Below are 20899 nucleotides of genomic sequence, written 5' to 3'. Positions count from 1 at the left end.
TGCAAAGCTCTGGAATGTAGCTGGTCCCTCAATCTCTCCCACCAGCATCATGGCTGTAGATCATATATCTCCTGTAAAGCCCTCCGGAGGACAGCCTGGCCAAGCAGCAGTCATGGCCATGAGTTTTTCCCCAGCATACACATCAGCCTGTGTGTTCGGTGCTTGCTCCTCTGTGGGAGGACTTTCATGCCAGCAAAAGTGGGGACTGAGCGCAAGGAGAGGCTCATGGGGAACAGGGAGCAGAGAAGGAGGCAAACATAGCGCAGAGTCCATTTAGGAGAAATCATGACATATGAATCAGGGACATCCCACCCTTCGGATCAAAACAGACACGTTTGTACCCCGGCTGCTTGGGGATGAACAAAGTTCATAGGCACGCGGGCATTGCACATCATCTGCCCCCGGCCTCGGGCATATGCCCAGGTCTGTACAAGTCCAAAGGAAAGCCATGAAAATGCAAGGATTCAGCCAAGCCCCAAGCTGGGGAAGTGGGGAGCCTGGGGCGAACAACCCCCAGCTCTGGTCAAGCAACAAGACCTAGCCATTGCCCAGCCCCTGCCACCTCTGCTCTCCCCCAAAACACCAAAAACGCGGATGATCACGAAGGTGGTGATTTCATGCAGCTTCCTCATGAGAAGAAGGAGAAATGTGAAGTTCTGTTAAGAGCCACTGCAGGTTATAAAGCCATCGTACTTCAATGAGGAAATCCAGGGAAGGGAAAGGGGCTGAAAAGAAATGGCCACAGGACAAGAGCAAGAGAAAGAGGAAGAAAAGGAAATAAAAATCATCATCATCATCATCATCATCAGGACACAACAACAGGACGAGAGACAGAGCGCTTTCCATGGGCAGTTCCCCGCGGAAAAGGAGCCACTGTGTCCGTGAAATACAAAACCCAGTGCCCTCCGGCTGGAGGGGGCAGCAGGTGCTGGGACTGGTTTGGCATCCCCTTGGGGCGAAGGGTCCAGTTAGGAGCAGAAAACCCTGCAAGGGAAAGGGGAGAAAGGCCGGTCTTAGACGGAGCAGTGAGGAGCATCTGAGCACCCTGACTAAGGACTTTCCAAGGGACCATGTTGTAGACAGGAATTTACACAGCCCTTTGCAGTTGGGTGAGGTGGGCAGGTAGGTGACCCTTATCCTCACGTAGAGGTGGGAAACTGAGGCACTCTGTATACAGTGCAGACCCCAGAGTATGTGCTGCGTTGGAGAAAAATTCCTACCAAACCTCAGGGATGTTGGGAAACCCACTCCGGGTCAGCTGAGCACTACATGGCACAGCCAGGAGTGCAGGCAAGGGATTGCACCCCAGGCTACCGAGGGCCAGGACGAGCAGCAAGATCCATGCAGCTGCCTATCCTTTATCCGAAATAATCCTTCTGCTCAGCCGGGGAAAATCCCACCACGACGGAGCTGAGCAAATGGCAGGACATGGTAGAGCAGAAACAAACATAGCAAATGTCAAGGTTTTTTACTTCTTTCGGTTGTTTTCGCAACCGTGGAAAGAAAAGTGTCTACATCTTTCCTAACCAGGCATGCAGCAGCCTGGAGACCTCTCCCACCGTGGGTATCTGCTGCCTGCACCCCTGGAGCCAGCCAGGCCCCCCCGCAGCCGGCACTGGAGCTGGGGAGAGCCACCCCTCGCCATGGGTCCTGCAAACCTTCCAGCCCGTCACCCGCCGGCTCACGGGCAGGGGAGCCAAGGCAGGCAGCGGGCAGGGCTCTTCTGCTTTGCATCACCCTTTGGATGGGATTGTCAGGTCTGAGCATGTTGGTATGGTGGGTGCAAGAACCTGGTAAGGCCAGGGGGGATTGGCCTAGCGAGGTGACAGCCGTTTCAGAGAGACTGCCGGGCAGCAGCCTCTGCTTCCAGTGCAACAATCAAATGCCTTTTCTCAGCCTCTGCTATAAGAAGGAGCACGTGTGTGCAAAACTTAAAGCTACCTTCCCCATCCTGCAGCCCACGCGCTTGGGAGACAATTGCAGGGGTTAAAATAAACATGTCAACTCACTCATCCGTATCTTTTTTGCTCTCCTCAATGAATGCAATAGACTCAGATCTAAGGCGGTTAGTCACTTCGTACGTACGCAGGGTGACTCCAAAAATATCCTCGTGGTACCGGCTGTCATCCTGAAACAGAGGATGGGAGAAGGGCAGTGGGGAAAAAAAGAGTATTTACAAACAGTTGGTGTTGCTGCGGCACCAGAAAGCTCTCGTGTTGTGGGGAGGTACCAAATACACAGCAAATGTTCTGGGGCTGTCACCAGAGCTGGTGGGACAGGCACGGCAGAGGGGCAGGAACAAGCAGGGAGGTGAAATGACCTTCCCAAGGTCACACCGTGGGGCAGTGGCGGAGCTGCTCAGTGCATTAGACCTCCTTAACTGCTGGTAACCCAGGGACTGCCTGGCCATCAGAGGGACAAGTAGCCCGAGGCCGGCCCGTGTACGAGAGCTTTTGCTTGCAAACCAGCTAAAAACGTGGCTCTGGGCTCCCTCGGCTCCTGGATGGAGTGTGGGGACAGGGTTCAGAAGGGGTAGTCCCATAGGAATCGGGCTGAGTTATCCTCCTGGGCAGAAGCAGAGGCGTTTGAGCATTCGTCCTTGGGCCTGTGTCCCAAACTGAGCTCATTTATGCTTCAGCTGCAACCTCTGCAGCAACGTGTTTGCCACACAGACAGAGGAGATTTGGGGAGGGGGACCCACAAACTGCCCTGTTAGATTGCTGCAGTGATGGAGGGACAGCGGGGACTTAGCAAGGTGAACAAGCCCTGCCTGGGCTATCAAGGGTGCCCAAAAGAGCTTGTACCAGTGCTCAGCACAGCACCAGGCTCATCGCGGGAGCCCAGCACAGGCTGAGGGGGCTGCAGCCTGGAGCAGAGCTCCTGCAAAGCAAGGTGACTTCCACTGTGCACCCAAAGCTTTGGAAGATCACGCTCCTGACCTTGCCTGGGTGCAGGCAGCATGGGTGGGAGCTGCAATCCCCCCCAGCACCCGGTCTCCTCGGTGCTGCCCGTTCTGCAGGAGGAGGCACCAGGTGCAGCGCCCGTGGCAGGAGCTCGCATGGTGTCTCGTGGTGCAGACGCTACTCACCCGCAGCTTGCTGATGAAAGCGCCTGCCTCCTCCACCGACAGCTGGCCCTGCTGCCTCACGATGCGCTGAATGGTCTTGAGGACGTCCCCGGCCATGGTGACATCCCCGCAGACGTAGATGTGGCCTCCCTGCTCCTTCAGTGCTTTGAACACGGTTTGGGCCAGCTGCTCCTGTAACACGTCCTGCACGTATTTCTGAGGGAGGAGGAGGAGGGAGCTGAGATTAACTACAGCTTCTCAGCCCTATCCACCTGCACGCTCCGGCCAGCTTTGTGTGCACCAGCTGCTTTCGAGGCAGCAGCGCAATGCGACCACCTCTTTGGGGGAGCATGCCTGCACCTTGCAGCACCCACAACGATAGAAAAGAGATGGGGTAAGCAGCAAAGCGTTGTTTTGCTCTTGCATTCTCGCACCTTCACCATATATCTCATCGCCAGGCCTGCTCAGGTGGTGATGGGAGTTTGGACCAGATGTTTGCACTGGTTCCGGGCCACCCCACCAGGTGACATCCCTCCTTGCCCACCTGCTTGGGAAGATGTGCCTTTCCCCTCCTCATCTGCTCCTGCCTCGTGAGGACGGCTGCAGCCCCCCAGGGCAAAGCATGAGCAATGTGGGCACGCATTCAGGCTGGCACAGGGATGGGGATGTGCCCTGGGAATGGGGCTGCACTGGGAAGGGTGTGATCCTGCACACTTAGGCAACCAGAGAGCCCCAGGGCATGAGCTGCCATGGCTGTGCCAAGGAACCAGCATCTCCACGCCGTGCCGGCTGGCTACGGCCGCCCGGGGCTGCACACCAGGACTGGAGCAGTGCCTGCCACGCACCTTTGGTTTGTCCGGTTCCCGGGAGTAGGCTGTGTACAGCTCTCTGAAGACACCTTGGGTTTTGGCAAAGAGCGTCTCCTCTTTGTAAATGTGGTCGATCCTGGACTGCCGGCAGCCAAATACCAGGACCATAGGACAAGGCTTCAGACCTGGGGGACAGATGTGGGAAGCAGTTAGCCCAGGGACAACCAATACCCCCTTTCTGTGAGCCACCTACCTCCAGATCTGCCAGCAGCCCCAGCACCCTGCACAAGACTGCCAGGAGCCTTCCCTGGCCAAACTGGGAGGGAGGAAAAACCAGTAAGGAGGAGGTAATGCATTGTCTGAGCCAGTGCATGGCCCGGGGTCACATGGCAGGTGCGCTTGTGCCAGGTTTTGGGGAGAAATTAAACTTTTTTTTCCTAAATGGTCTAAATGATCAGTGAAAAAAGTGTATCTTACATAATTTTACATTAAATGTATGTTGAGACCCCACCTGGAGTACTGTGTTCAGCTCTGGGGCCCCCAGCCTAAGAAAGACGTGGACCTGCTCGAGCGGGTCCAGAGGAGGGCCACGAAGGTGATCAGAGGGCTGGAGCACCTCTCCTATGGGGACAGGCTGAGAGAGCTGGGGTCGTTCAGCCTGGAGAAGAGAAGGCTCCAGGGGAGACCTTCTAGCAGCCTTGCAGTACCTAAAGGGGGCCTACAGGAAAGCTGGAGAGGGGCTTTTTACAAGGGCATGTCATGATAGGACAAGGGGTAATGGCTTTAAACTGAAAGAGGGTAGATTTAGATGAGATGAAGGAAGAAGCTCCTGTGAGGGTGGGAGGCAGGAACAGGGGAGAGGCTGTGGATGCTTGGAAGTGTCAAGGCAGGCTGGATGGGGCTTGAGCACCTGGTCTAGTGAAGGTGTCCTGATGGTTGGAACTCGATGATCTTTAAGTCCTCCAACCAAGCCATTCTATGATTCTATTCTATGATTCTATAAATGACCTTTAAAAACCAATGCCAGCACTGTAGTACTGCCATAAAAACCTTGCAAAGTTTTACAGGAGGATTTTCATGGAGTTTGTTTTGGGAGTTTGGGCTGACCTCCAAGCCTGCACTTGGGACAGCCACTGCTTCAAGAAGCCCTTTGCCTCTGCGGGGGCAGCCTGGGCAGAAGACTGGACCACCATCCCAAGCCACCAGCCCAGGTTCCCGAGCACTGCTTGAGATGAGAAACAGGAGGAACAAGCGTCGGCCCACCTTTGTGCTGGATTTCAAAAAGCCGCTGCTGCCAGAAGCTCCGGAAAGGGGCAATGCCGGTGCCGGGGCCGATGAGGATGCAGGGCACCTGGGGATCCTGGGGCAGGTGGAACCCGGGCGCACTGCACACATTGAAGACGCCAGTTAAACCCAAGCAGGATGCTCCCTCCCTCGCCTCTGCCCACCACCCAGAGAGGGAGGGGTAGAAAACGAGGTGAAATCCCAGAAAGTGACATTTTAGTGCAGAAGAACTGCACCCGGGAGGGACCCATTTGCTCACAAGTCCAGCCCTGTTTTCTCCGCACCCTTAGCACTTTGCAAAGAAGACTTGAGGGCAAAGACCTCATCCTGCAAGGGGGCTCACTCCATCTTTTTCACCCCTTGCCTTGTGTGGACCACTTACCCTCTTACAAAACAGGGCACTACTTCATCGGTCTGTATCCGATTGAGCCAAGAGGAGCAGACTCCGTGGTGGATTGGTCCTTCTCCATCTAAGAGGGGAGGGAAGGAGGTCTGTATTTGACACACCAGCCAACTACTCCAGTTGCTTTCCATTCTGAAACCCTCCCTGCTACATCCCACATGAACACCTCACTGCAACATTTAGTATCTCTGCATCCATTCTCCATGAACTTGGTAGAAGTTTGGCACTTCGATACCTCTGTGGAGCTACCCAAGTTCACCCAGGACCCAGCCCTGGGATAGTGGACCTCCACAATACTTAGGAAGCACCCAACTTCTCTTTGGTCCTTTTTGGCAGAAGCAGCATCATGCTGTGGTGCTTCCAGACACAAGCCCTCCATGGCAGCCCCGGATGAATGGCCACTGTCTTCCCCTGTGTCCTACCTGCTGCAAGGGCACCAGGGCTGTGTCCATGTACACCATGACCAGGGCTGCTTGGACACATCAGTGCTTGCACAGGTACAGAAATTTGGCTAGTGGCAATGTGGAGTTTGGTGTGGGCAAACATGGTCCTACATGGAGCTTGGAGCCGCCGTGGCTAGTCTGTTGCTGGTACCTGACCCAGATCTGGCATCTCTGCAATACACTGCCCTTTGATGGATGGCCATTCTCCATAACATGGGACAGCAGTGTCATGGGTTGAAGGAATCTAGTCAGTGCAGCAGGTAGAAAGGCTTTAAAATAACATCTCTCTGCCAAAGACCTTGTGGTGTGGCCCACGTGCTAATGCTTTTCCCCTGCTCCCCACACCGAGCCTGTCTCCACTGACCCCTGCGTGAGCATGGTACCTCTCGTGCGATAGGAGACCACTGCCACGGTGAGGTGGACCTCGCCTGGATACATCTCCGGGGAGGAGCTGATGGAGTAGTAGCGTGGTTGGAGGAGGGGGAGCTGCGTGAGCAGCAGCGTGGAGGGCATCTGCACTGAGGGGAACTCCTCCAGCACCTCCACGATGGTGGGGTTCTTGGACCACTTCCATTCCTCGTACTCCTGCAAGCCCTGCAGCCAGGGAAAGAGGGAGGGAGGGAAGGAGGGAGGGAGGGAGGAGAGAGCTGCGGCATCGACCTCTTCCAAGCCAGATGCCTCTAGTGATATCCCACCAGGCCTATGGCAAAGCTGGGGTGGGTGGCAGTGAAGGCAGGCAGGAGGAGCCCTGTTGTCACGGGTGGAGACTCAGCCTAACCACAGTGTGGGCGAAAATGCCCCGGGGTTGTGGTTGTCCCCAGGGCCTTGAGGAACTTGGGGCTTGGGGTCTGAGGCTTTACCTTGCTAAGGACTTGCAAATGTTTCTTCTCCTTGTCACTGGTGGCCAACAAAGCAAACTGCTGCAGCAGCAGGGGTGTGGGAGGGGTGGTGATGTCCAAATAGTACTTAAAAGCCTGGAAGATGGTGCATGGTGGGACACGGTTCTCGTCTGTCCAGTTACTGATGACACCTGCCAGGAGGGAATTCAGCACAACCATGGGATCGGCTGAGCATAAAAGCCAAGGTGGACAAATCCTTGCTTTCATTCCCCCTTATCGGCTCTGAGACAGTGAATGATGAAGAGCTGGAAAGAAGAGTCAACGAGATATCCTCATGCTACAAGTGAGATGCTGTACTATGAGCACAAACATGAGTCTGACACTCCACCACCTTCAGCCTCAGTCACTCTGAGTTAATACTGTTTTCCATCTCCTGTTACACTGTGCATGGCAGTAGAGTATCAGACTTATTCCTGAAATACAGTGTTGGATGGTCCATCAAGATCCCTTAACTCTTCTTCCCAGTCCTAGACATTGCTCTTCCCATAAGAATATAAAAGCCTTTAGTTTTTCTGAAGAACAAGGAAGCATCTTCTCCCCAGGGCCCTGCTCACCCTTCAACCCTTGCTCTACACCCCAAATGCAGATAAGCAATAGCTCTGGGCAGAGGAAGGTTGAAGGAGGTGCTCCCAATCCAGGCAAATGCACTAGTGAGATGGGAAGTGATTTCTCCTGGGGGCCACCTACCTCCCCGAGGAGCTACAAGAGCCGCTACAAGGGACGGGTGAGGAGGAGAGAGGCCATCTCTACATAGAGGTGGCCCTGGTTACCTAGAGCTGTGTTCCTCTCTTCCAGGAGCTCCACCTTCACCAGCTGGTTGGCCGGAGGGGCATCTTCAAGCCTGTCGATCAGGGCATTGACCAAGTCTTCGTGGTTCCCTGGAAAGACGCCCAAGTGGTCCCCAGGCAGGTACTGCAGTTCCTGGTGTCCGTTGGTGTGGAGACGCAGGAAAATTGTCAAGCGACTACAGGGAAAAGAGAAAAAGCAGGATGTGTTTTGGGGGAGTCCTTCAGGGAGCTGCTGAGCTCTGGCCTCAACAGCCACTGGGTGTGCTGGGCAGCGGTGGCATGTCCAAGCCCTGGTGTCCCGCTAAGCACGTCACCAAAGTCGCAGCAGGGAGCTAGAAAGGACACTGCAGTGTCCGCCTCCCCTCGCTGCTGACTCACCCTCAGGGACTTTTCAAAAGGGAAAAAACAGTTTAACCTCTTGCTTCAGCAATTTTATCCTTTCTTTGCATGCATCCTGCCACTCCCTAAGTGCAGCCACCCATCTTCTCATCCTTACAGGCAGCAGGTTAATTTATGTAGTGGCAGAGATTTCACAAAGAAGGCAGGAAACACCCGTCACCAGGTTCACGTAGCTTCCAGCCTTGGTGATGATTTGCACGAAGATGGTATCCGTGGGACATTCAGGGGTCAAAGGATATTTGCAGCACTGCGTGCACGGATGCTTGGGTGCACCATGAGTGCGTTCAGCTCCCGCAGCTCCCAGGACAGCTGCATCTCCTACCTGGACTTAGGGCTCTGCAGGTTCTGGCGTGTGATAAGCCGGGCTGCATAGACGCGTTTTTTGTGGATGCTGTACAGTCCTGCAGAGGAGAAGAGTCAAGTGAAGCAACGCAGCAGAGCGTGGTCAAGGCAGGCGGCTTCTGGCTTTTGCAGGGCTGTCGGCCACTGCTGTGGGTTCAGCTCCTTGGACCGGAGCTGGCTGACGCCAGCTGCAGCAAGTGGAATGTGGGCTCAACCACCCTCCTGCCCCCATCTCCTGCAAAGCTTCAGCGAGCCTGGGGGATCAGAAACCCCAGGGGGGAACCAAACACGTGTCCCTTTTGTGAGTGACTGAGGAGGACTCCGAAACCACCTGCATGAGGCGTGGAGACATGCCCTCACGTGCAGGCATGCACCTCTTGCTGCCAGTACCACCTGGCTGGTAGCAAAGCGCCTGAATTTGGGAAGAGCTAAGCCAGTGCGGCAGATCATCAGCTGCAGGAGCCGTGCTGAGGGGCCAGGTGTCGGTGGGCTGGACCTGCCATTGCACCGCCACGCTCGGCGGAGCGGCATTTGGACAAAGCGAGCTTGGAAAGCTCCCAGGTTTCCAGCTCTTTGCTTCAAAAAATGGGGTCAGGAGGAGGGAGATCAGATGATATCCCAACATCTCTGTTACAGATACAGACAGCGACCAGCCAGAGGAGCCTGAGACCATCACAAACTGCTCCTTGGGCATGTGATGGAGGGGAAAGGCAAGACTGAAATGCTGGGAATTCAATACAGAATAAGTAAGGAGGTTTGGCCCCTTTGCCCCAACTTGAGCCCACTATGTCTTCTCCTCCACCTGCCCCACACCCAGAGCCCTCCGGGGTGACCCCGTCTTCGTACCTTGTGTGAGCTCCGGGGCCTCGGCCACGTAGGTCAGGCGAAACTTGCTCCTCTTCCAGCTCCGGTCATTACTGATGAGGGAGTTGTTTGCTTTCTCGATGTTGACGTCGTCCCCCACGCAGAACACGTCGCACGCTGCCTGCAGCACGCACCAGGCTCTCAGGCATATCTGCACTGCCCTTGGGCTTTCTGACCGAGCCCCACGACCCCCCTTGTCCCACCCCACCTCAGCCAACACATGGAGAAGGAGTCCCCAATGGTGTAGGGCTATACCATGTCTCGTGGTGCCCTCCTTCCCCAGGCATCTGGGATAATGCAGGAATTCAACACAGTGCTCACCCTTTGGCAGTCAGCACAAACCAGAGCGTCAGCTCCACCAAAATATGGAGAACCTCTTTATTGTGGGCCAGGGTGATGGTTGAGCATCCCAGTGTAGGGAAGGAGAGGCTGGGTTTCGATCCAGCTCTAACCAGCAGCTTTGCTCTGTCCCTGTGTCCTTCTCCCCCCTGCCTCTCCTTGGAGCAGAAGGGAAGCGGGTTACCTTGAAGACCTTCTTGGCCCAGGTCCTGAAGGACTCCTCTTGGCCACAGAGCTCATCCCCTTCTCCCATGCGGAGGATCCGCTCTCCACCCAGCTCCTCCAGGAGGGTGTCCACCGCCCGGGCAAAGGCGCAGAAATGGGGGTAAGCACGCGACCCCAGCCCAAACACGGAGAACCTGCGGAGAGGTGTCACAGCTGTGGCTACAGAGCCGGGAAGGACACTGACGTCTCCCCCTCCTGCACCACCACGGCCAACACCAGCATGAGGGAGCGTGGAGGGACCTGCACGTTGCAGAAACACATCATGTTTTAGGTAAGAGCTGCAGTAGGAGAAAGGGGCTCTGTGCAGCACCAGCTCCTGCTCTGTCCTTTCTGCAGCAAGAAATTGCTGCTCCCACCCCATCCTATTTACCTGACATTAGCCAGGGGCCCCGTGCTTTCAAAGTTGTCCCTGGAGTCAGGGCCGTCGCTTGAGGATTTCCGTGCATCCAAGTAAGAGGAGACGCTGTTGAAACGTACCTTGTAGCTCCTGTGAACAGCAACAGCATCGAGTATTACAGTCGTGACAAATACACGTGTGGTTCCCACCGGGCTGTGTGCTCGGAGGGGACCAGATTGTGGAGGAGACCAAACCAGAGCCCAGGGCTCAGTATTCCATGAGCAGGCACCATGATCAGTGGCTACAGCAGAGAAATGTGCTCCCTCCCAGGCTTAAGCCATAGCAGCCCATACGTTGCATCCCCCCAGCTGGACCTGGTCTGCTCCATGAGGTCCTCCAGTCACCTCCTAGTAGGTTGACCCAGGTGTTGGCCACCGCATTGTCCCCAGCGGTGCAGAGCTGACAGGACCTTTGGCTTTACCTGTCCTTCCCTGGCTGCACACAAGGTCGGGTATATGTCTGAACAGATATTCTGAAGGTTTTTTCATTCATAGGAAGTAAAAAAAAAAAAAAAAAAGGAGTGAGAGAAGAGGGGATGAGGAGGGGGAAGGGGAGCGGAGAAAAAAGTCTGACAGCAGCAGAAGTATTTCTGAATTGAACCATCTTCAAAAATTGCTCTACACAAGAGTTTCTAAATATACTGCCAGAACGATGAAGCAGTAGTGTGTGGATGAGTCACAGCAGACCTCCTGCACCCAGCATGCCACGCAGAGGAGACAACCCTTGAACAAAATAACTGCCAGGGTCGTAGAGCCCTGTGCTCCACCACTGCTCCAGAGCCTCCTCCTTTCTGCCCAGACAGCTCATGCTTTTCTGCTTCACTCCATCTGGATGGACCCACTTCTCTCTCTGCTGTCCCTGGGCCATGTCCTCACCCCAGGTTACGTGGCGCAGGCAGGGCAGCACAGCCCACCAGTTTAGATGGGCAATGAAGCCCAAATTCCCCAGTTGGGTGCTGGGCCCAAGGTCGGGGCACCAGCAGCTTCTGCTGAAATGAATAGGTCCTTGTGGCGGGGGATGACTGTTGAAGGATGGGCTGCATTTGACCAGCGGGTCCTTAAATAGGAATGGCTTAGGAACGCCTCTGAAAAGCCTTGGAAAACCCTTGCTGTAAGACACAAGGAACCAAATATACAACCACAGCAAATCCCCTGGGCTGTGGTCAGAAAGCTACGGCCGCAATGCACTGGCAGGCTTCTCGAGACACTGTGGCTTAGAGAGGCCACCGGTCCCTGCCCTGGGGGGTCTCAGCCACCCTCAGCATCCCCTGGTGGACATGGAGCTGGGACCCTGTGGAGTGCATGGGCAGGAGCTGCTCTCTCCAGCCCTTTCCTACAGATGCCAGGCTGACACTGCCCCTCTTCCCTAGACGGTCTCCTCCAGGCCGCCTTTTCTCATTGCAAAAGCTTTTTTTCATGCTTAACGTCAGCAAGGTCCTGCACGTGGGTCAGGGCAATCCCAAGCACAGATACAGGTTGGGCGATGAGCGGATTGAGAGCAGCCCTGAGGAGGAGGACTTGGGGGTGTTGGTTGACGAGAAGCTCAACATGACCCGGCAATGTGCGCTTGCAGCCCAGAAAGCCAACCGTATCCTGGGCTGCATCAAAAGAAGCGTGACCAGCAGGTCGAGGGAGGGGATTCTCCCCCTCTACTCCACTCTCGTGAAACCCCACATGGAGTACTGCGCTCAGCTCTGGGGCCCCCAGCCTAAGAAAGACGTGGACCTGCTCGAGCGGATCCAGAGGAGGGCCACGAAGGTGATCAGAGGGCTGGAGCACCTCTCCTATGAGGACAGGCTGAGAGAGCTGGGGTCATTCAGCCTGGAGAAGAGAAGGCTCCAGGGAGACCTTCTAGCAGCCTCGCAGTACCTAAAGGGGGCCTACAGGAAAGCTGGAGAGGGGCTTTTTACAAGGGCATGTAGTGATAGGACAAGGGGTAATGGCTTTAAACTGAAAGAGGGTAGATTTAGATGAGATGTAAGGAAGAAATTCTTTACTGTGAGGGTGGTGAGGCACTGGAGCAGGTTGCCCAGAGAGGCTGTGGATGCCCCCTCCCTGGCAGTGTTCAAGGCCAGGCTGGATGGGGCTTTGAGCAACCTGGTCTAGTGGCAGGTGTCCCTGCCCATGGCAGTGGGGTTGGAACTAGATGACCTTTAAGGTCCCTTCCAAGCCAAGCCATTCTATGATTCTATGATTCTATGATCTCTTCCTACCATCTAGAGCCAGGACCTCTTGGCCTGTCCCAGCACGGAGATAATTTTTCCCTCAACCTCTGCAGTCACCTTTTCCGTATGTGAAGTCTGCTACCGCACTACATTTCTGTCTCCTCTTCTCCAGATAAAATAGCTCTCACCCTTTTGATCTGTCCTTGCAGGTTGCTGTTTCCAGCACTCTGACCACTTTTGCTGTCAGGTAACCAAGCCACAGGCTGTCCTGGCTCTTAGAAACTCCTGCCAGCCCCTTAAATTACATTTAGAGGTGACTGGGACAGCCAGCACCGAGCTCAGGTGCTTTTGTCCTCCTCAAATCTGCCTGGCTTGCCATGGGTGGCACCTCGGCACCCAACCCAACGTTGCACCAACCCAGCTCCGAAAAGTGAAGATCCTTGGGGTGAGAACCACATGCAAAATGCCCCTTCTCCATCCAGACACCTCCAGGGCAGCCTGCACGTCCCATTTTGTCAGCTGTCCCCATTAAGGCATGAGGCCATTAGAAACCTAATGGGTTTTCGTCTTGCGAGCCCTGCGGGGTTCTATCAGATGACTTGGCTGCACAGCAAGGAGACCACTTCGGGGCTGCTGTGTCTCCAGCAGCGGAGAGGTGCAAATCGGGCCCTGCCCTGCCCAGCGGTGTTTGTCACCGCTGTGCGGCCCCGCCGGCACCGCTCTGCGCTGCTCAAGCAGAAAGTCAGGGCGGTTAAATTGCACTGTAGCACTGGTCAGTGCTAATTCTTCCTTAATTAAGGAGCAACGTTTTGCCAGTGGTTAAGCATCGCTGTGTTAACTCAGGAGAGACTCCAGAGCAGAGCAGTGTCCCAGTTAAGCAAAATATATTGTACTTAATAGCTAAAATAAGAGGAGGCCCCAAGAGATTAACACTTTGCCAGCTGCCCTCGCTTCCCAGCCTCTGGGACGTGCACCGAGATGCTCAAGGCTCATCTTCCAGCAATGGGGGATTTTCTAAAAACCCAGACCCTGTCTCCAAGGTACCGGTTCCAGACTCACTGTTACAAACATCACAGCCAGAATTTATAACAGCTCTTATTTTCCCTGGAAATATTTTCACATGATGCAAGAAGTTAAATTTGGTTCTCAAGCCCTCCCCCACCTACATCCACATAACTGGGAACTCCCTTCTACCTCCACGTCTTACTATTTTGGTGTCTCCTGGACAGCCCCAGCTCTCAGATTCGATGATTTTGGGGGAATTCTTGCTTTTATTTGTTTTTTTCATAAATGCCTGCCTCTTACAGCTGAAGAGAGATGCTTTAAAATGCCAGCCCAGGGAATTACAAGCTGGAGTCCACAGGCATGCCTGACTCAGTGCTTTTGTCCTCCCTGGGACCTCCACCCACTCCATCCCCTGGTTCTCCAGGCAGGTCCCATCCCTCGGACCTTTGCAAACGTGAAACCTGCATGAGGATTTCACACTCCCTTCTGAGAGGAGGAAAGCAGAGAAGCAGGCTGTCCTGGCTGCGGGGCTGCCTGCTTGCTGGGGTTTTGAGTGGGAAGGGAGGGTTTTGGGGTGCTCTTACTTCCTCTCCTCCAGGTTGGAGTTGGGATTCTTCATCTCCATTAATGCGCAGCCAAATTTCTACAGAGAAGAAATAAAAAAAGGCCGTCACTTTTGCCAGTCTGTGCAGGAAACGAAGCCGTGACCAAAGCCTGGGCTGTGGCTCTGCTCTCTGCTTGCTGTTCCCAGCACCTGCAATGCTGTTGTACGGGGCTGGATGAGGCCGTAGCTCCCCTGCCAAGGGGCTGGCACCTTTTGTGTGACACTGACATCAGTTGTACAGGATGAATTTAACAACAGATTAGTTACTTGTCTCACAGCAGGGAATAAGCAGATATCCCTATTTCAGAGCAGGCTGGAGGCAGGCAGGCACGGCACCAGGTATCACACAGCACCCGGACCTGTTTTGGGCCATTCCAGCTCAGGCTGAGCAAAAAGAGGACGCTCCTCCCCGTTCCCCACTGCCTCTCCTCTGCCCGCATCCCTGCTGTAGTCACCCATCCCTGCGCTCTGTCCTACCTCTCCATTCTCAGGTGGGTCTCCATTGCCAAAGGTGCTTGTGACTACCAGGACCATGGTTTCATGCTCTAGGTGCACGATGTCATACTCGTCCATGGACATCACCTGGGAGCGACAGAGATGTTAGCAAGAGGCCTTTGGTGGGGAGATCTACCGCCAGCCCGTCTCCTTGCTGACTCCATGCCAGTGCACTAGCAGAGATCTCCACACAGGGAGGATGAGAACAAGAGCCTCAAGGGACATGGACAAACCAGGGGGCTACCACCTGAGAGACAGTAGAAGTATGTATGCTAAAATGCCTGCAGGAGTATTAGCTGGAAATTAGCTGGAAAAAATTCCTGTGCAGGCTTCAATCCAGACCCACAAGGTCATATCCTGGGAGCTGCTGAAGACCCTTGGCAGCTGGGAAGCTCCACATGCGCTGAGCCATGCATTTTCCAACAGCCATGTATTTCCTTGGGCCACCGAGATGCGCACATAATCTTGCAGGGTCTCGGAGCTGGGACAATACCTTGGCATCGAAAGCGTGCTTGAAGATTTCACACAGAGTTTTTGCATAGACCTGCGACTTCCCTGTTTCAGTGGCGTACAGGATGGTTGCTTTGACCCTCTTGGCCATGGCCTGTCCCATCAGCTTGGCTGAGAACTTCACAGCTCTAGGAAGCAAGAATAAATTCTGGTAAGAGAGCTTGTTTCCTTGTCAGTGCCTCTAGCCCAGACTATTCACACCATTTTATTTATTATTAAATGAACAGCCTGCCTTAAAAACTGCAGCATCACTTTTTTGTTGTTATATGCCAAAGAGGGAAGCTATGGAAGAGTCTGTCTGTCTTGACTTGTCAGAGAAGAAGACTAGATGGGGGGGCTTGAAGACAGAGCTGAAGTACCTGAATGAGTGTAGGGAGGAAAATGCTAAACGAAGTGTGGAGGTGCTCCTTCTGCAGGGACAGAGAAGCAGGAGAAGAATCAGGGGCAGCAGTCGCTGAAAGCAGTGACCAGATAACCTCAAAGGAAAAGCTGGAGACCAACCAGAGCCCAAGCTACGGGAGGAACAGTGGCTTCTCCGTCTCTTCATGTCTTTAAATCCTACCTGGCTGCCTTTCAGCAGAAGCGCCCAGGCTCCACACATCACACACAAAGCCCCGAGACACTGAGAAGGTCAGACAAAGCTGTCTGTAGTCCCTTTGATTTGCACTCCAGCGATGCTATGAACTTTACTCAGAGGAACAGCCCTCCTGAGGCTGAGAGGTTGCACATTTATTTGAGCGTGTGCAGGGCTGTGTCTAGCCGGCTGCCTCCTGCGCTGCCTCCGGCTGCAATCGTGACTGGATGCGTTTGCTCCAGTTTTCCCCATTGGCTCAGCTCTGACAGCAGGGCAGAGGGGCCCTGAGAGGTCACCAGCCTCTCTAATCCTGGCCAAGGAGATGCAGAGCTAGAAACGCTGGCTCCTTGTCTATACTAGCGCTGCTGGCTGGGTTGGCATCAGTGGGAGCACAGCGATGGGGCACAAGGGAGGCTGTCATGAGCCAGCTTTGGGTTGCACGGTAGGGCACCGAGCCCAGTGTGGCAAGTTTGTTATTTTAGGGCCATTCATAATCACATCAACATTATTTTTCCTAAGTGCAGAATATCTTCACCTTTTCTAAATGGACCATCAAGCCTTTAAATGGGGCCACCAGAAAGGCAGGTCTGGATTTAGCCTGGTGTGTTGCCATAGGGAAGGGGCAGTTTGGGGGGGGCTGAGAGAGCACAAAGCATCTCTGCGGCCTTTGCAAGAATAAGGGCTGCTTGATTCACTTCAAGAGGGTGATCAGACCCTGCCCTGGGTGATCAAGTTCAGCAGGACTCCTGCATCCCCTTCAGATGAGCTATGGGGAATGGAGATTGCAGCTGGACTGGTTACACTGGCAGGAGAAGAGAAGCCCAGCTTCCCCCTGCCCCTCCTGCCAAGGAGGGAAGAAATGCTCTAGGTTTGGAAAATCACTTGGGGGAAAAAAAAAGGGGGAGGAAAGAAGAGGTAGAAACCCCACCAGGCTGGTATGTCCTGCCTCCTCCGAGCAGCTCCCCTCCACATCTAAGTCAGCCTCAGGAGCATTTATATTTGCTGCTATACAATCACTCCTCAGTGTAGTTCTGCATATTAAAGTTGCCCCTTCGCTTTCCCATGACGGTAGTGTCCCCTGTCCCCAGGGCTTACACTGTCCCCAGGGAGGGGAAGGGGCAGGACAGGCAGGGACTGCAGGTTTGAACACTCTGATTTGGCCAGAACCAGCACAGCCTGTCTGAACAGGCATCAGGATCATGCTGCGACCAGTGCCAAGTGCAACGCTCGGGACTGCTGGGCTCGATCCGCCACTGGTTCAGCTGATTAGCTCAGATCCAGGCAGGATTAATGGTGAATTACAAAAATAATTCTTCTACCCTACATCAGGAACAATGGAGATTTTTTTTTTTAAATTACCTGCCAGGCTCACATTTTTATAAAATCATTTATCAATCGCGCACACACAAATAAAAGCATTGTTTCTTCTAACTCAATGGTTCAATTAATCTTCCTGCGCTCTCCACCAGCCCCGGGGCTGCAGCCCAGACCCAGGCACCAGTGTCAGCCTGAGGAGCACATTCATCAGCTGCTGATCATGTTTATGGATGCACCATGGAAAATAGCTTACAGAAGGTGACAGCTGAAGAGTGGGAACAAACTGATAGTAGGGACTCGGGGAAACTGAAGCGTGGGGAGATGCTGTGAACAGCACAAGGCCACCTGGCAGCCTGGCTACAGATACCAGGGCAGACCCAGCCCTCCCCAGTCTTGGCCCGGGGCTCTGCTGCCACGGAGCCAGCAGCTCCTACAAGAACCTCTCTGCCAATGGCCCACGGGGGAGGCATTTGGGCCAGGATCAGCCAAAGGGTCCAAATTACACTTCACTCCTACGCCCCTGCTGATTAGGAGCTTTGGCAGGGAACAGGGACTCGCGTGGCCCATTACTAGGGGTCAACTGGCCATGAAATGCAAATCTGAGCTCGGCCCTGATCCATCTGCTACCTGTAGGGAGATTCCTCATTCCAATCTCCCCCCTCCTTGCAAAGTGGGTGTTTGGAGGTTTAGACACGCACTGGAGACGAGTGCTCCTCAAGTAGCTAAAGAGTCAGTGAGAAAAAGAGAAATATGGACACGAGTTTCATCTCGCTTGTGCCAGCATGGCCCTGAACAGTGATGGGTGATCTCTCTGCCCCAGGAGGTTGTGAAAGGAGAGACAGGCAATATACCCCCAAGAAGTGAGAAAGCCATTCTTGAGCATTGAAGACCACCTTACTGGGGAATGAACCAGCTTAGGAGAAGAGACTGTATGCAACATCTGGTATTCACCTGGTCAGACACCTTTTGGTGGTCTAATGAGGTGTTCAAAGGACTGCCTGTTTCTCCAAATGTCCCTCTTGGCAGCTAAAGCCTCCAGTGGTCTGAGATCCAGGCTCACGACCCAACAGTTTGCACAGATCCGTAGGGCAGCACTATCAAACAGCACAGCAAACAGAGCTGCCCAAAACCAGGACCGGCCCCAAACACTCCAGGGCTTTTCAGAGCCCACTGGTACTTACTTTGCTAACTTCTTAAAGCCAATGGCCCTCTTCTTGGTAGGTGTCCCATTGACCCCTTTCCAGACATGGGTGTTCCAGGGGTCCGGCTAGGAGAGAGAAGAGCAGCAGCAGCTGATGGGCAGTGCTCAGAGCTTTGAGAAATGCTGTATCCACAGCGCTGAGCATTGAATTCCTCTAGTTATGAAGGGGAGGACTAGCTGGCCTCTTCACAGCTCTCCATCTCCTGTATAGGTCCCTGATCCTTGGGGCCCCATGGGTTTCTTGGGGCAGTTGGGCAATGGAGCATGCACAGAAAAATTGCAGTATAATAAAACCTTGCTGGCTTGTAACAGCATCTGGCCAAATGCTTTCTCACCTCTGAGATGAGCATTAGTAGGCACAGGCAAAAAGAAGGCAGGCAATGCCAGAAGGGGAGAGGCGATGGAAACACGTCCTTCCCCCTCCCCAGCCCACAGGATTTTTTTTTCCTAAGAGGCCCTTTGGGAAGGGGAGGCAGCTGAAGCAAAGAACAAGCACACAGAAGCTAATTCAGTGCCCTCGCAGGCGGCTGTCTGTAATCAGGGCCAGGAACCATCGGGGTTCCTGGTGGATTGGTTATAGAAATGAACAGACTGCTCCTGTTTTGTGATTGTTCCTTAAGGGCTCTTGACTAAAGGTCACATTGTGTGAAAACCACCGGAGCAGGGATGGTTGGCTAATGAGGGCGTGTTTGCTTAGGGGCAGTTTTCCCATGTTCTGAAGTGTTCAATACTCCAGCACCAGCATTTCAGCCCGCTGCTTGGCCTGCTGGGCAGGAGCCTCCCCATCAAATTGTTGGATCCCCAAGCCGGCAGGAGCCATCCACTCAAACCTGCAGGCTGGAGAAAGGAGGGGTACAGTGCCTACCAGGTCATTTCCTCACCATCAAAGTGCAAAATTAGGCACTTCCAAAGGGAGCAGCTCTGCTTGATCCAAGGGTGAAAATTGGGGCCTCAGGTGTCCCACGTTCTCATGGAGGGGCAAAAAGCCATTGCCCTGAGAAAAGGTGTAACGTCCAGGGGGTTATTACACTACATTAAGGGGGATCATCAATTAGACTTGTTCATGGACTTCACTGCCTCGAGGGACAGCTTGTTGAAGGGATTAGATGGTGTCTGTCTCCTTCCTGCAACTTCTGAGCTCCAGCTCCCACCCTGCTCTTGGCTAGACCTTTGGGCGATGCAGCACTGATGGTAGGTAGGGTGCAGACAGTACCTGGTACTCAAAGGAGGGTGTAAGACGGTAGTTGAGCATTTCCTGATGGAAAACTGGGGTGATGCTGCCAGACATTGGTGGGACAATCCACACCCAGTCGGCAGGACAGCCTCCACGGCATCGGTACTCGTTCTCCATGTGCTTGATAAAGGACTCGGTGGCTGAGTGGTGATCCACAATGGTCACCTTGTCGCTCTGTTGGAGGGAGAAGAGAGCAGAGCCAACAGCTGTGGGTTAATACACCCCAGAAGGCAAAAGGCAAGATTTTACGTTTGGAGCTGTTTGACCCAAATATGCCTCACTCCCATGGTCTTACAGGACTGTACCTTTGGAGACGACACAGGGCAGCTGCTGACCCTGGTCTTCCCAAGGAGGCTGTAAAGCTGCCCTTGTCCTTCTTGAGTAGATGCGCTATGGGATGGCTGTTCCTCCTGTTATTTGTCAGGGGCCAAGCAAAGACTAAGATGGCATGAACGGGATGGAGCATCCTCTGCTCAGCCCCTTGGGAAACTCTTCCATGGCTTGCACAACTCAAGGAGCAGCTCTGATCCAGCTCTGGGAAGGACTCCCACCCTCTGAAGTTGGGTTGCCAAGGACTAGTTTTGCTACTCAACCTTTAAGTGCAGGCGGGGGGAGAACCTGGGCCAATTCTTGCCTCATGGACGGGACAGAAGGGCTGGATCTTGCCCCCGGGGCACTCCCTCTGGACCGGCAGAGCTTAGATGCTGATAGTGCTGTCTTTGCAACATCCAGGGCACAGAGATTATTAAATTTCACTGCAGGCTCCTGGAACAGCCCAAAATTAGGAAGGCACAGCCCAATTTCAGCTGAGTGTATCAGCTGCTGCCGTTGTCCTTGGGCATACTTGTCCCATCTAGTCCCTGTGTCCCTCAAGCCTGACCCAAACAAAACGGAGTCTTGCTACTCGGGTACCTGGAAGCTGTACAGCACAGCAATGTTGATCTCCACCAGGGCCTGGTCCTTCCACAGTGAAGAGGTTTTCCTCATATCCAGATTCATTTTCTTGGCCACTTGCTGTAACAAAACATGGTAGAAGGTGAACACTTTTAATGGCCAAAAACCAAGGACTGAAGATCTCTGCTTGGGGAGAGGAACCCAGAGGGGGGACCCAGGCTGACACAAGGCACCCGCAGGGCAGGGTAGCACATTTGCAACGAAGGGCTGACGTTTTGCCTTCCTCTGAGAAGATGTGGTCCTGCCTTTTCCTCTCCATGACAGCAGCAAGGCCAGTCCGGCCTCCCTTCCTCCCCCGAGCACAGGAAGATGACTAAATGCTGCTGAAAAGGGCTATCAAGAGCAGTTGCTCTTTGTGGGAGGAGAGGAAATGGGTGGGTCTGTGGGACAGCAGGAGATGGTGGTGATCCATGTGCTGGGAGGAACAGACCCCTGCACCCCTCCCCATGCCAGACCCCCTGCTCCTCCCAAACTCTGTTCTTTCTCAGCCCATTTGTTCTACCTGGAGTCCTTGCCCCAGACACTCACACACACTCACACACTCGCTCTCCCTCCTCTGGTTTCCAAGTGAGCTCTCAAGCA

The 20899-nt window shown here is 54.1% G+C and overlaps 1 protein-coding gene across 1 annotated transcript in view; it reads right to left on the bottom strand.

Moving 5' to 3' along the window:
• Positions 1 to 919: 919 nt before the first annotated feature.
• NOS1 (nitric oxide synthase 1) overlaps positions 920 to 20899 on the bottom strand; it is a 41297-nt gene continuing 21317 nt past the window's right edge. The window contains exons 10-28 of the mRNA XM_050906468.1: positions 20276 to 20377; positions 19343 to 19537; positions 18110 to 18195; positions 15021 to 15165; positions 14510 to 14614; positions 14013 to 14071; positions 10233 to 10349; positions 9822 to 9996; positions 9281 to 9419; positions 8415 to 8493; positions 7676 to 7869; positions 6867 to 7036; positions 6390 to 6600; positions 5543 to 5630; positions 5140 to 5261; positions 3913 to 4061; positions 3089 to 3283; positions 2010 to 2128; positions 920 to 984 (exon numbers count right to left, since the gene is read on the bottom strand). Of these exons, the coding sequence (XP_050762425.1) occupies positions 969 to 984; positions 2010 to 2128; positions 3089 to 3283; positions 3913 to 4061; positions 5140 to 5261; positions 5543 to 5630; positions 6390 to 6600; positions 6867 to 7036; positions 7676 to 7869; positions 8415 to 8493; positions 9281 to 9419; positions 9822 to 9996; positions 10233 to 10349; positions 14013 to 14071; positions 14510 to 14614; positions 15021 to 15165; positions 18110 to 18195; positions 19343 to 19537; positions 20276 to 20377 (2466 nt within the window). The 3' untranslated portion in view covers positions 920 to 968. The remainder of the gene's footprint in view (positions 985 to 2009; positions 2129 to 3088; positions 3284 to 3912; positions 4062 to 5139; positions 5262 to 5542; positions 5631 to 6389; positions 6601 to 6866; positions 7037 to 7675; positions 7870 to 8414; positions 8494 to 9280; positions 9420 to 9821; positions 9997 to 10232; positions 10350 to 14012; positions 14072 to 14509; positions 14615 to 15020; positions 15166 to 18109; positions 18196 to 19342; positions 19538 to 20275; positions 20378 to 20899) is intronic.

Source organism: Gymnogyps californianus, chromosome 16 (assembly GCF_018139145.2).
Source record: "Gymnogyps californianus isolate 813 chromosome 16, ASM1813914v2, whole genome shotgun sequence".
In the NCBI taxonomy this organism is placed as follows: Eukaryota; Metazoa; Chordata; class Aves; order Accipitriformes; family Cathartidae; genus Gymnogyps; species Gymnogyps californianus.
Note: the sequence above shows the minus strand (reverse complement) of the source record. Positions and strands in the feature narration are given on the sequence as shown.